Genomic DNA, 13,068 nt, shown 5'->3' on the forward strand with positions numbered 1-13,068 from the left:
ACCTCTATACGTCTTTAGAAAGGAAGTTCCGTTATTGACGGGAAGCATGCTGCTTTAAGTAATGAGATGTTGCAATATACATAAACTGATCTTTCATTTTGTGGTAGCCCTACGTATGGTTCACCCTTTTATGTGAAAGGGGCGAATATTCTTTCGAAATGTCACCTTCTTTGCGTCGTTTCCAATTCGGGTATTCGATATTTCCGAATTATCCAGTGCTTGTGGTTAAGCAGCCGAAAGCTCCGGATGGCTGCTGCAAACACATATGTCGAAAGCTACGAATTATTTGTCATGGCTGTCATGCAACAATTTTAAATTTCTAAGGCCATACTGTTTTGCATCACTGCCATGCGCACGGCAACCGTCACTCATAAGCTAACTGCTAGGACGGCGCCGCTTGGGTGTACAGTTTTCTTTCAGATGCGAAGCAACTTATGGTGGAGTTCAAACCGGTGGTGGTGGTGGTGTGCGGCGTGACCACCCTTACTTCGCATGCGCTTACCCACTCCACACACCTTCTCTCCCACTTTCCCCCTCTCACCTTCCCCTCCCACACTTCCTCCCTCTCCACTTCGCCTCCCCCTCTCCACTTCCCCTCTGAAATGCGGGCTCGACATTCCGAAATGCTGCTTCCCATCGCCTCATGGTCCCCTTTAGCGGAGATGGTGTGATTTTTTCGCTTTGTTTTTCCCCAACTTCAGTTCCGCGTATTCATATTTAGGCTTACCTTGCGCTGTCAATGACTGCAGCAGCCGTAGGTGAACATGGCGTCGACCACGTGTGTGTCTTGGCAGCACGCCTAAATGAACCCGACATGCAAATTTTTTCCTCAGAGTGCCCGCTGAAAGCACAGCGCAGCGAGATACCTGCAGAGTCGTGTTGAGAGCTGCTAATAGTACAACGACGACGCTCGCCTCCAACTTGGAGAACCATCAAGACAAGCACAAAGAGTACTTAGAATTGCATTTTCGGCAAACTGCTTTGCTGTTTGCCGAAGAAGAAAAGGAGTCAAAGAGACCGTCATGGCAGCCGACCGTGGCCAGCTTATTTTGGAAGAATCAACTGCCGTCATCGACGAAAGCGCAAGAGCTGATCAATATGGCAGCGTTCATTTCGCGCGGCCTGCAGTCATACGGCATGGTAGAAGAGGAAAGCTTCATCGAGATGATCGACTTTGCCATTTAGGAGCACGTCGTTGAGTCGCGGAATAAATTTTCCCGAACGGTCGTTCAGAATTTGTAGGCAACCAAAACGGTGAAATGAACTGAAGAAGCGATTGCAGCACCTATTTGACAACTGTGGTGCCATGTGATTCAATTTAGCGACAGATGGTTGGACACCGAGATCCGGTGACAGTTACGTGTGTGTCACGGCCCACATGACGAATAGTGACTTCACACAGCATGTATACGCCCTTGTCTGTAAATTGATTCCACAAGAACATGCTGTACAAAACGCGGCTCAATTTCAACGAGACGTGATGGAAGACTGTGGTCATCCGACAACATCTGACTTACCTTATTACTGACACGTTTTTCAACTGATGCCAAATCCCACTGTGAGAACCTCTGTTTTTCTCATAACCTGCAGCTCTTTAGAAATGTCGCCAATAAGAAAACTGGCATGTGTTTCTCAGATTTGTGCGAAGAGTCGATCGCTTGCGGGTCGTTACAAGAGGAGAGCGAGTGCACGTGCATGGCATGGGGAGATCCAAAAAGACATGCAGTTCGCCCTAGTTTTCAGTGATCGCTTTTGCACACACTGGTACAGCGAATACGACACCATCGTTTCAGTTGGACTTTTCAGATCTGATGTGGACAATTTGAGCTCCAGAGAATAGAAAATTTCAGCTGCGACTGTAAAAGCGTTGCAGTCTCTCGATCAAGCAACGACCGAGCTTCGCGGTGAGTGCTATGCGCTATCCTACAAATTCCCATGTGATACGCCTCGTGCATTGTGTACAAGGGGTGCTGCATATGCGTGTGTCTGAAAGTGACAAAGCCACATTATTTGCAAAGGGGCTTCTGCACAGCCTTACGACAAGGTTCCCTGGCTTTGAAATGGAATATACTCCAGCACATGCAATACTGGCTCACCCTCGCTACAAGGACGTTTGCTATACTGAAGATAGTTAAAAATGTGGACGAAGGCCACGCTTGCAAATGCAGCAAATGAGGTCATGCCAACCGAAAGCCGGACACCTCTGCGCCAGACATGGAGAACCCTTCAGCTAACACTCACTCTGTGGAGTCCTTTTCTTTACAGCGAAAGCTGTACAAAATCACAACAACCGATCTTGGTTGCGTATAGCTGTCCGCCGCCGCCGCCGCCGATGTCTGTAAACACTATCGCGCGCAATGAGAAAAGAAAACGCCAGGCCTGTGCGCAACTTCCAGCACAGTCACAGCGAAAGCTCGAAGAGCAGCCTCTCTAGAGCCCGTTCTAAACTTACTTTGGTCTTTTAATACAAGTACACATGCAAGGTATTCACTATCCCATAAATCATAATATTTGTGTACAGGGTTGGTTGGTTCCTAGAAGAATGGCTCAACCCACCATGGATCGGCGATGAATAGTGCGGCAGGAGAATTTCCGAAAAGGCGAAAAAAGGAATATGAGGGAAGCACCATAAGCGAAGTACCCGCGACGCATCTGTGAGGCATTATGAGGCATTAGTTGCACTTTGGTGGTCCTGCATGCGGCTGATGACGATAAAGAATTACGGCTGAGCACTTTGCAGCGGGGGGGGGGGGGGGGGGGGGGGGGGGGCGGAGCTTTAAACCGCACACTCGTTGCGCAATTAGCATTGTGTGACAGCTGGTTTTTATTTTACTCTTCTGCCATGCTATATTACACATGTTAACGCGATTCCTTGGCAGAGATGACGCCTGCATAGGGTTTTCTTATAAAGGAGGTACTGGCACCAACGTGGCTTTGTGGTAGAATACTCGATTGCCACGCAGAGGGCTCGGCTTCAAATCCAACCCGATCCTGGATATCTTTTTATTTATTTCATTTTTAACACGAAAGTGCTTTATGCCGGCGTCCACCACGGCTCCACTGACGTATTTCCGTCACGGATATGACGTTGTAAAATATACACTAACAGAAGCCAACGACAAAACAACACGAAAAAGTACCGTCTCCGGGAGTCAAACCTATGACCTCTCGCTCCGCAGCGCGTGTCACGAACAGACCCGGCCACAGACGGCACATTCATCAGCGCACTAACGGCGAGGTATTTATATAAACCATTTACCGTTGGCGGTACTCAGATATCGGTGGCACTTTAGCGTGTTTTCGTTATCACTGGCGAGATGGTGCAAACGGCTTGAAGGGTGCGCTTTTAAGGTCGTCACCCCGCGCGTTGTGATGCGCGCGCGCCTCCACAGGGCTTGGTCACTCGTGCTCGCGCGCTTATCTCGTGATGTGGGGTGGTTTGTACGTCTTGTGCTCACACCGCAAGTTTGCGTTGATGTTACAGAGAGCATGAAAGTCACTTCACTCACAGCAGCGGCCGCTTTTGCCAAAGGAGCGCGCTGCTAACACAAATAAGTTACAACTGTGACAGTTAGTTTGCGCTCATCTTGTGTACACTTGTGTGTTCGTTTCGTGCGTCCTCATTTGTGTTTGAGCAGTATGCTTTAACTCTCGAGCAATGGCAGTTCTTAATTCACGATCATGCTGTGTATGTTCTTTGCATGCGTATTTCCTGCTCGAGCAGCGCGTTGCGAGTTTCAAGCAGCTTGCCGTTCTTCGAGTCACATTACAATTTGTTGCTATAGGATTCATTCGTTCGCTCTTGTGTCCAAAAAATGCATAACAAACGCTCAGCTCCGTCTGTGAACATGCCTGTAGTGCGCTGTCAGTGGACATGGGCGAGGTGATGCGCGAACAGTTGCGCATCACCCTGCGTTGTTTTCCTCGTTTTTTTTTTTTCTCGTCCGTGTCCACTGGCAGCGCACTACACGCATGAAGACGTACCAACTAGCCCCTGTTTCCACCTTATCCGTCTGTGAAGACACGTTTCGCTTTCGTGTTATACCGATTCCTATGACAGAGGGATCAGCGATGTTTCTTTTCTTATTTCGCGCGATAGCGGTTACGGACGCGGGCGGCGGCGGACAACCACGGCACTGTTGTTGTGATCTGATAACAGCTTTCGCTGTAAAAAATATCCAGGAACGGGTGCGACTTGAATTCAGGCCGTCTGCGTGGCAGTCGTGTATTCTACCCAGAGCCTCGCCGATGCTTGACACTCCTGCGCGAAAATACCCTTTACAGGCGTTATACAGGCAAGGAATCACGTCAACATATGTAATGTAGCGTGGTAGAAGAGTAAACAAACAAGCAGATATCACACAAGTGAATTACAATTCGCATGCCTGTATACGTTACATGTAAGGTTAATTTAACCCAACATAAGACAAAACATCGCGCACGTAGTGTACGAACTTTTTGTACTTATTGCGAACTTGTTGCTCATTGTGTAGGGCGTGATAATATTTGCGATATTGTAACCACTGAATAAAACTGAAATGTCATCATTTTGGCGTGACCAGGCGTCACTTCTTTTGGTTAGAACTGAAGCACACAAGCAATGTGCTCTTTAAGGCCCCTGTGCATGCGCAAAGCAAATATACAACGCTGCAAACATGAGAGGTACGCTGTTGTTTACTTTAATCCCGCTGTGGAGTATTACAGGTGATGAGCCCATGAGCAGCTGATGCACTGCCATTTTCCGAACATATAGGCTTCTATGGAAACTTCGCTACCAGTTACATTTACCTTGGTGCAATTATAAGAATATAATACACAATCTTCGCTAATGTATTCCTCCGGGGTCGAGCAACGCTTCAATATAGCTTGCTGAGTCATAGGAATACAAACCTAATGTTTATTAGACTGTTACAAAAGAGGAGCCAACACTGGAACCACACATGTTAACCTGATATTACGCCTGCATCGTAGGAGTACATATGTTGTGTTTATTGCTTTCTTGTAGAATTAGATAGCAAGCACCACAACCACAATTGACGTTGCTCTGATATTGCGCCTGCATAGGCTGTTTTCCAAACCAGTTTATAGGCCTGGCGTGCCTCTGTGGTAGCATACCTGATTGCCACGCAGAATGCTTGGGTTCGATTCCTGCTGCGATTCTAATTTTCATCTTTTCTATTCGTTGGGTCAACACTGCCGATGTCAGTTTTTCTTAACGCTCTTGCATTTAAGTTACCAATGTCTGTTCTCGCTGTTCTTGGATAGATATAAACTCTCAATCACCTGTGGCACATACCCGTACACCGCGGCCCGTGGTAAACGAGTATGTGCCACACGTGTCTGGAGGAATGGGTGTGACGCTGTACGCGACAGGATTTTCACGTTATTCATGTCATGACCCGACAGTCATATTCATCAAATCTTCTTAGCCTCCCATCCCAGTTTTCGTCTACACCAAGTTAAGGAGGCGATCATGAGAGCACCCAGACGTAGGCAGCTAGACAGATAGATAGATAGACACGTAGATAGAAATGCTCAAAGTGCCAAAGGTTCGCGAAGAAATGCTTCGCATTTAAAATAAGTTCTGGTGTCGAATACGCCGCACGCGATTGACATTGTTAGTAATGCATTCAACATGCATTTTATCACCTAAATTAGTAGTCTGAATGCAAGGTAGCGTTAATGTTAACGATGTAATAAGGAGAAAGCCTTAGATGCCTCATCAAACGCGAAGATTGACCGTCAGTGTCCACCGGCGTCGGGCACAGCACGAGTGATGAAAACAGTCATCATCACGTGATGACGTCACCATATGACGTCAGCATGACATCAGAGATGGCAAAAATATCTGACGTCATCATGCGTTGACTGAGAAGAAAAAGATGGCTTTCGCCTTCGAGTCGTCTGAGGTCAATGCACAAAGAACCCTGTTAGTTCTGCATTTTTGTCAACTCTGTATTAACCCTCTCATGCATACGGGCCTCATATGAGGACAGGTATTTATCCTACTACAAAAGTCGTCCAGTTACTCGTAGCGAAGCATTAGCCGCATGTTGTCCTCAATTGTGAACCCGCCAATGTTCCTAACTTGTTTCAAAGGTGACGCTTGCTGTCCATGTTTCTTGAAGCTCGAGGTTCTTGCGGAGTGTAGGCATGTTTGAGGTCACTGAATGTTCGTAAAAAACAAAAAAATAATTGCTCGACCGGCTATGGTGCTTTTGAACTATAAAAAATATGTGTTAAAAGAACAACTCTTGAATAATACCAGCTCCTTTTGTTGACATTTTTTTCTCGACTATGCGCTTTATAGAAGGAATAGAACAAGTGTCCTCAAGTGGGGACATTATGCATGAAGGTGTAGACTCATCTACAGGGACACCAAATAAAAAAGCGCCCGCAAAAAGCCAGGTCTCAGCTGAAAGCACTTGTATTTTCCCCCGCTTTACGTGCGCGGTTGAGTCTCCTTTGCAGGAGTTTTTGGATGTGTATCGCGCTTCTCGCGCGTCCGTAGACCGTAGGAAAAGCGATACTTTTCTAAGACGTCTTCTAAGAGAGGACTGTCCAGGGAAGAAATCGATGCTCTCTTGGACCACTCATCTGACTCTGATGACGATTCCGAGGCGGATGATTGAGAGCAGCTACTAACCGACTTTGGAACTTCCAGCAGCTCAGAAGAAGAGAGGGATGACAGCGAGCCTGTGCGTGCTAACGCGCTTCAACAAGCCCTGGTGCAAGGGCTTCCTCGAGAACATCTACCGCGTCATTTCAGTTTGAAATGTAATTGTTTCTTTGAGTGTTCTAGATAAATTTCATGTGTACTGATACCAAGGACTCATATCAGCTTACGGCATGATGTCCTCATATGGGGACACATCAGAATTTGATACAGAGGCTTTTGATTACTTGAAATAAATTTTTTTCATGATCTTTGTGGCCTCCAGTAATACTTTCAGGCCAAAAATAATTTTTGCATCCTCTGGATTTAATTCATGCACGAGAGGGTTAACTGCTTTTTGTATCATCATCATTGTCAGCCGGTTGTAGTCGACTGCAGGACGAAGGCTTCTTCCAATGATCTCCAGTTTACCCTATCCTGTGCGAGCTGATTCCATTTCATCTCTGGGAACTTCTTCATTTCCTCACTCCATCGAACTCTCTGTCTTCCCCGACTGCGTTTCCCATCCATAGGTAACCATTCTGTTGCTCTTACTGTCCACCGATTGTCTGTTCTACGCATTACGCAGTGTGCCCAGGTCGATTTCTTGCGCTTCATGTCAACTAGTGTATCTACAACTCCTATTGGTTCCCTGAACCATTCTGCCGTACTCCGATCTCTGAATGCTATTTATATTATTTTGCGTTCCAATGCCCGCTGCGTGGTCCTCAAATTTCTCTCTAGTTGCTTTTTGTTCTCCATGTTTCAGCCCTATATGTTAGAACTGGCAATGTGCAGTGGTTATATACTTGAGAAACACTCAGCTTAACCAAAGCTTGTGAAGGACTCTTTTTATGTATATATGTGTGTTTGTGACTGTATGTACTATTTGTGTGTATATGGTGTATATGTGATCATTGTATATACCATAATCACCCGACACCTGGAGTAGCAAGCCAGGCGACAAACCAGGCTAACCTCTCCGGGCATTTCAATAAAGAATCTTATCTCGATATATACTTTTCGCTTTAATGACAGTGGTAGAATTCCTGACAAAATAATTTTCAGTGCCTGTAAGTGCGCTCTTGCCCATTCTTATTCTTCGGTGAATTTCTTTTTTCGTGATTAGGCTCCCCTGTTGTCCTATTATACATATTCTTGAATACACTCCAATATGTGGTTTTGTATCTTAAGCTGTTTCTGTTTCGTCAGGCTATTGAGCATTTTCTTTGGCTTGTCATATCATTTTTAGGCCTACTTCAATAATTCCTCATTTTAATTGCTCAATCATTTTGTTGCAATTCGTTGCTATCGCTACTGAAGAGCACTGTTATCTGTAAATCGTAGGTTGTTGAGCCATTCTCTGTTAACTTTGATTCCTGTTTCTTCCCAGTCTAGCTGTTTATACACTTCCTCCAAGCCCGCAGTGACCAACATTGGGGATATCGTATCTCCTTGTCTGGCTCTCTTTTTTATCGCAATTTCATCGCTTTTCTTGTGGAGGAGTAAGGTAGTTGTAAAGTCTTTGTAGATGGCGGCTAAGGTATTGACATACGGTTTAGGTACTCCTTGTAGAGTTAGTGTTTTTAAAGCTGCGGATATTTCTGAGTCGAATGCCTTTACGTAGTCTATGAAGGCTAAATAAAGGTGTTTGTTAAATTCAGCAGCTTTCTCCATTACCTGATATATCGCATGAATGTGCTACATCGTAGAGTGGCCTTTTCTGAACCCGGCTTATTCTTCAGGTTGGTTGAAGTCAAGTGTTTCTCTTATCCTGTTTAAAATTGCCTTTGTAAATATTTTGTGTATCACCGAAATTAAGCTATTGGGCCAATAGTTCTAAAGGTCGTTTATGTCTCCCTTCTTGTTTATTATTATAATGGTGGAATTTTCTTAGCTCACTGGAACCGTTGGCGCTTTGAGGCACTGAGTGTTAATTGCAGCAAGTTTCTTCCAAACACATGCTCCTTCGTTAATCAGATCGGCTGTTATTCCATCATCCCCAGCTGCTTATCCACGTGGCATATCGCGTATGGCCTTTCTAACCTCGTCAGCAGTTACATATGGAACATCCGTATCTTGCGTGTCGCTACTTCCACTCGAGGTTGGATGACTTATTTTCGAACTATATTGTGCTGATTTTTATATGTGCTGGTAAATGTAGATCTTACCTATAGACATGGGCATGTATAGGTGTTAATATGTAAATACGCTTGTGAAACGTGAATATGCTTCGTGCCTCTTTAATGGAGTCGTCCGTTTTCTATTTAAGTGACTATTAGAAAGAAGTCGCTCTTGTTTCTTCCCTTCCTATACTTATCTTTTCTTTGTCTGCACGAAAAAGACGACGGTAAATTCGAGTTAACGTTGAAAGTTGACTTGACGCAGCTTAATCCAGCCAGTGGATTCCGAGTCACCTGTTTGAATGGGGCTTGTACGGTGTTCATGTGAATTTATGAAGAGTTGACTTCTCTTGCACTAATTAATTAAGCTATTCGCGGAACGCAGAACTTGCGTGGACACCTGCGCTAGGCTTCGCTTTCGAGCTAGACTTATTGCACTACGCTATGTCAGAATATAGAAATTGTTAGAGACTTGAAGGGGAGATTGTGCATCAGAAATCCGCACGCGGGGGTAGGCAGAGCGGTGAAAAATGCCTGCCAAGCTACTCAGCTGCATTTCTTTGTCTAGTTTTACATCTGTGTGATAGCTATGTATATATCCAGATTCTTAGTATCGCTGTATGCTTCTGGAAATCCGCACCGTGGTTCTGACCGACTCAGAACCACGGTGAGAAACTTACTGCCGAATAGTGATCGACGATGTTATGACTCGCTTGAATACACTATTAGTTTTTGCGTTACCAGTTAGTAATTATGCGCGAGCTCACTGCAAGCACTCTAATGAAGGCGTGCATGTGATGAAAATGGCACCCTATAGTAAACAACAGTATGCATTCACTGGACTTATAGCGTACTACCGAATTTCCAAGTGCGATCGCACCACTCTGAGCTTTCTTCCCACACGTGAAGCTTTCCGTGCGACAAAGCTGAAAGTTATGAATAGAAGAAACTCCAGTACTTTCCTTCATCTCGGCAGAGGGCTTTCTTCTACACTTAGGGCTACGGAGCTTTTCCTTTACTTCAGAGCAACAATGTGGCGGTCGAATGGTTGTAGTCAAGCTGCTCAAAGAGGGGTGCCTGCATTGATGACATCCATTAACGCCGCGATTGAAGGAGAGAATTCGTAGTGGAGAGGGAATCAACAAAGGGCGCTCGATGTCGAATGCGTGTGACGGTCGGCCGAAGTTACAACACCGCGTGAAAGCCACACCGCACCGGCTTTCCTTGTCTTGCCAGCAGGCCTTGAAAATGCCCGAGGCGTATTTTTGTCCTCCTTATTTTGTGCTGCGCATGCCTACTCAGAGATGAGTCAATTGTTGCAGCTTATCATGGCGGTGCGCGACTAGTCATGGTCATATCAAGGACGCAAATTGTACTTATTTCGCCTGCTTCGTTGACAAATAGACACGAAACAGGTGTGGTTTACGTAAAATACACAAACAAACACTTCCAGGAACTCTAAGTAAACATTTCTTATATCGGCTTAATTTTAGGCCATGGGTGGGTCCGCTCTTTCGCTGAGCGTTGGAAGAAGCGCTTCAGAAAAGAATGGATTCTACATAGTAGGATGTGCAATTTGCGCGAATGGTCTATTTGCTGTACAATCTAATAGTGAGCCGATATTGTCTCATAGCGCGGATATTAGAGATATGTTTGAATAAAAATCCAAAATTATCTCACGTAGAGTTTAATTAACGGGCAATAACTTTAGGACGTATATCATTGATGACATGATTTTATTGCGACTGTAATTCGACTGTAACGTATTCATCCCGTTTGATGATTCACAGCGCAGAAAACAAAATAACGAAAGCACAGCCAACCATATTGCTGAATCTTAGTTTAAAAGGGCTGTATCGCACAAGGAAAGGGCATGTCTTAGTTCGGGACTAGTTCTAGTCGGCGTGCTCTAGCTATAATTTAGTTTAATTATATGGGCTATATCGCTGCTCCTTGTTAGACTAAGCGTCATCGATAAGGCAATCCCTTCTGTGCAATATTTATCGCCTGTGCGGTAAACATTTCATATTTAGTTTAGAGTGCAGCGAGGCACAGACTGGAGACAAAGCATTGGACAACTCGAACGCTGCACGCCCAAGCGAATATGCTAACGCACCAACTCTGCCAACTTGTGGTAATCTAAAACATGTCTTTATTTGCTCTGTGTCATCAAAATTGAATTTGGGAGCATGGCCATCGTGTTGTGATTCTTTGCGTGGCAAAGTATTCAGTTACAGTCATACGTCGCATGGGATAGCCTGCATGCAATGTATGCAGCATTTTACGCTCGAATTCCTAGTAGTTACTTAACAAAACGTTTGCAAAAATAGCTTTTTTCGTGATCCCAAATTAAACAATATAAAAGCGAAATTTTATATTATCAGTGGAGACCGGAAGTTCAGGCACCAAAAAACAAAGTTTTAGGCGCCTATAATAGGCCCTAAAAACTGTCATTTAGGCATATATAGGCGTTAAAAACTATCGTTTAGGCATATATAGGCGCAATTCATAATTACTTCAGTAGCGTGTTTCAGGACAAATCTTAGACTTCTAACAAGCACAGCAGGCAAATCCTGTGCTTTGGGAAAGTTAACTTTATTTTTTTATGAAAAGAATTAGAACAACCATTTGAACAGATTTAGGTGAAAGCTCGCATGATTGGACACCGTGAGAGAGACTATGAAAGAAGTGGCAAACCAGCACCATCTCAAGATTTTCGGGCTTGAAGTTGTGCGTTCTTTCAGTCAGTATTTGTTTGTATGCGGTAAAAGAACGCTCGACGTCCGTACTTGTAGTCCGGCACTTCCGATGCTCTAACTGCATCTAGAATCTTTGAATCTGCACGGCTCAGAACTTTAGACACTTGTTTTAGCACACAAAATCCGGAATTCCTGTCCAAGACAGATTTAAGCTTCGAGGTGATCCTGTCAGCGACAGGTCCATTGTGGCGGTGGCAAACCTTTCCTGCACGCCCAAATTAGCTTAACACTCTGAGTCAGAGCGGTGCCCCAACTTTCAAGTTTCTGTATGCTTTCTGCAAGGAAAGTAAATTAGGCACACAAATATGCTAAGTCAGATTCAAGTGTATCGTGATGTAGAACAGCCTGGGCTCTTCTCACGGCGATGCTCTCGTCTGCTGCAAATCTGTTAATAACAGCCGTAACACCAGCGAAGTGTTTGTTGTAGTATAGTCCACTGCCCTCAGCCAAGTTCCTCAGCGGGTAACAACGGGCTCTGGTGGAAGAGGCACATTCGGCAACTGCTCTTTAAAGGCATACGAACGCGCGAACGCGTCTTAAGAAACACTGCCTTGCCTGCAGCTATTAGTTCGTTAACAGAACTGAACGACTTTCTCAGCTCTTCACAGACCCGATGAATCCCATGGGCTAGACAAGTGACATGCAATAATTCTCTGGATAAAAGACCTTGAGAAGTGCAGCATTCTTGTGCATATAAGCTGCTGCATCTGTGTAGCGCAGCAGTACTCGGTCGTCGTGGGATCCGGAGGGGTACATACGCAGAAGGACGAGTTCACAAAGTAGGTGATGGTATCCCCGCTCATTTTTACAGCGAAAGCTGTTATGAGATCATTTCACCGGCCGTTTTTGGTGCCGTAGTTGTCCGCCGCCGCCGCCGCCGCCGGTGTCCGTAACCAGTATCGCTCGAAATAAGAAATAAAAACTAAATAAGAAAAAAATTCCAGGATGGAACGAGGTTCGAACCTGGGCCCTCTGCGTGGGAGCCCAGTATTCAACCTCTGAGCCATGCCGGTGCTTGAAACTGCTTTGCAAAGAGGTCCTATACAGGCTTCATGTCGGGAAGGAACCACATTAGCATATGCAATATAGCGTGGTAGAAGAGTAAAATAAGCACCAAGCGTCGCACAACGCGAATTCTGTAACCAGGCGTCACATAATGCGAATTGCGCAACGAGTAGGTTGTTGAATGCTTCCAACCCATTACAAAGAGCTCTGCCATAATTCTTCATCGTCATCACGCACAGCATCAACAAAGTGCGCATAATGCCTTACATGCGTTTAGCAGGTACCACGGCTGTCTGTAGAATGACGAAAAATGGCACAGTGCCTACTGCCCTACTTCTCAAAAATTACAATGATTTATAGCGTAGTGGGTTCCTCGCAAGTGCACTTCTGTTGGTTGCCAAGGAAGCCCATAAGGCTCCCATGATCCATTTCCTCAGGGTCTCAATAAAGTCAATTCTCTCTCTCTCTCGCTCTACGTTTCTCCGGTTAAAGTGTGTTATAAAGCGTGGTGGGACAGTTAAATAAC

At 45.1% G+C, this 13,068-nt stretch overlaps 1 protein-coding gene across 1 annotated transcript in view; it reads left to right on the forward strand.

Annotated features, from left to right (window-relative positions):
* The first annotated feature begins 10,274 nt into the window (after positions 1-10,274).
* Positions 10,275-13,068, forward strand: part of LOC119403017 (lipase member K-like) — a 21,270-nt gene continuing 18,476 nt past the window's right edge. The window contains exon 1 of the mRNA XM_049418371.1: positions 10,275-10,278. Within this exon, the coding sequence (XP_049274328.1) occupies positions 10,275-10,278 (4 nt within the window). The remainder of the gene's footprint in view (positions 10,279-13,068) is intronic.

This window comes from Rhipicephalus sanguineus, chromosome 8 (genome assembly GCF_013339695.2).
Source record: "Rhipicephalus sanguineus isolate Rsan-2018 chromosome 8, BIME_Rsan_1.4, whole genome shotgun sequence".
Lineage (NCBI taxonomy): Eukaryota > Metazoa > Arthropoda > Arachnida > Ixodida > Ixodidae > Rhipicephalus > Rhipicephalus sanguineus.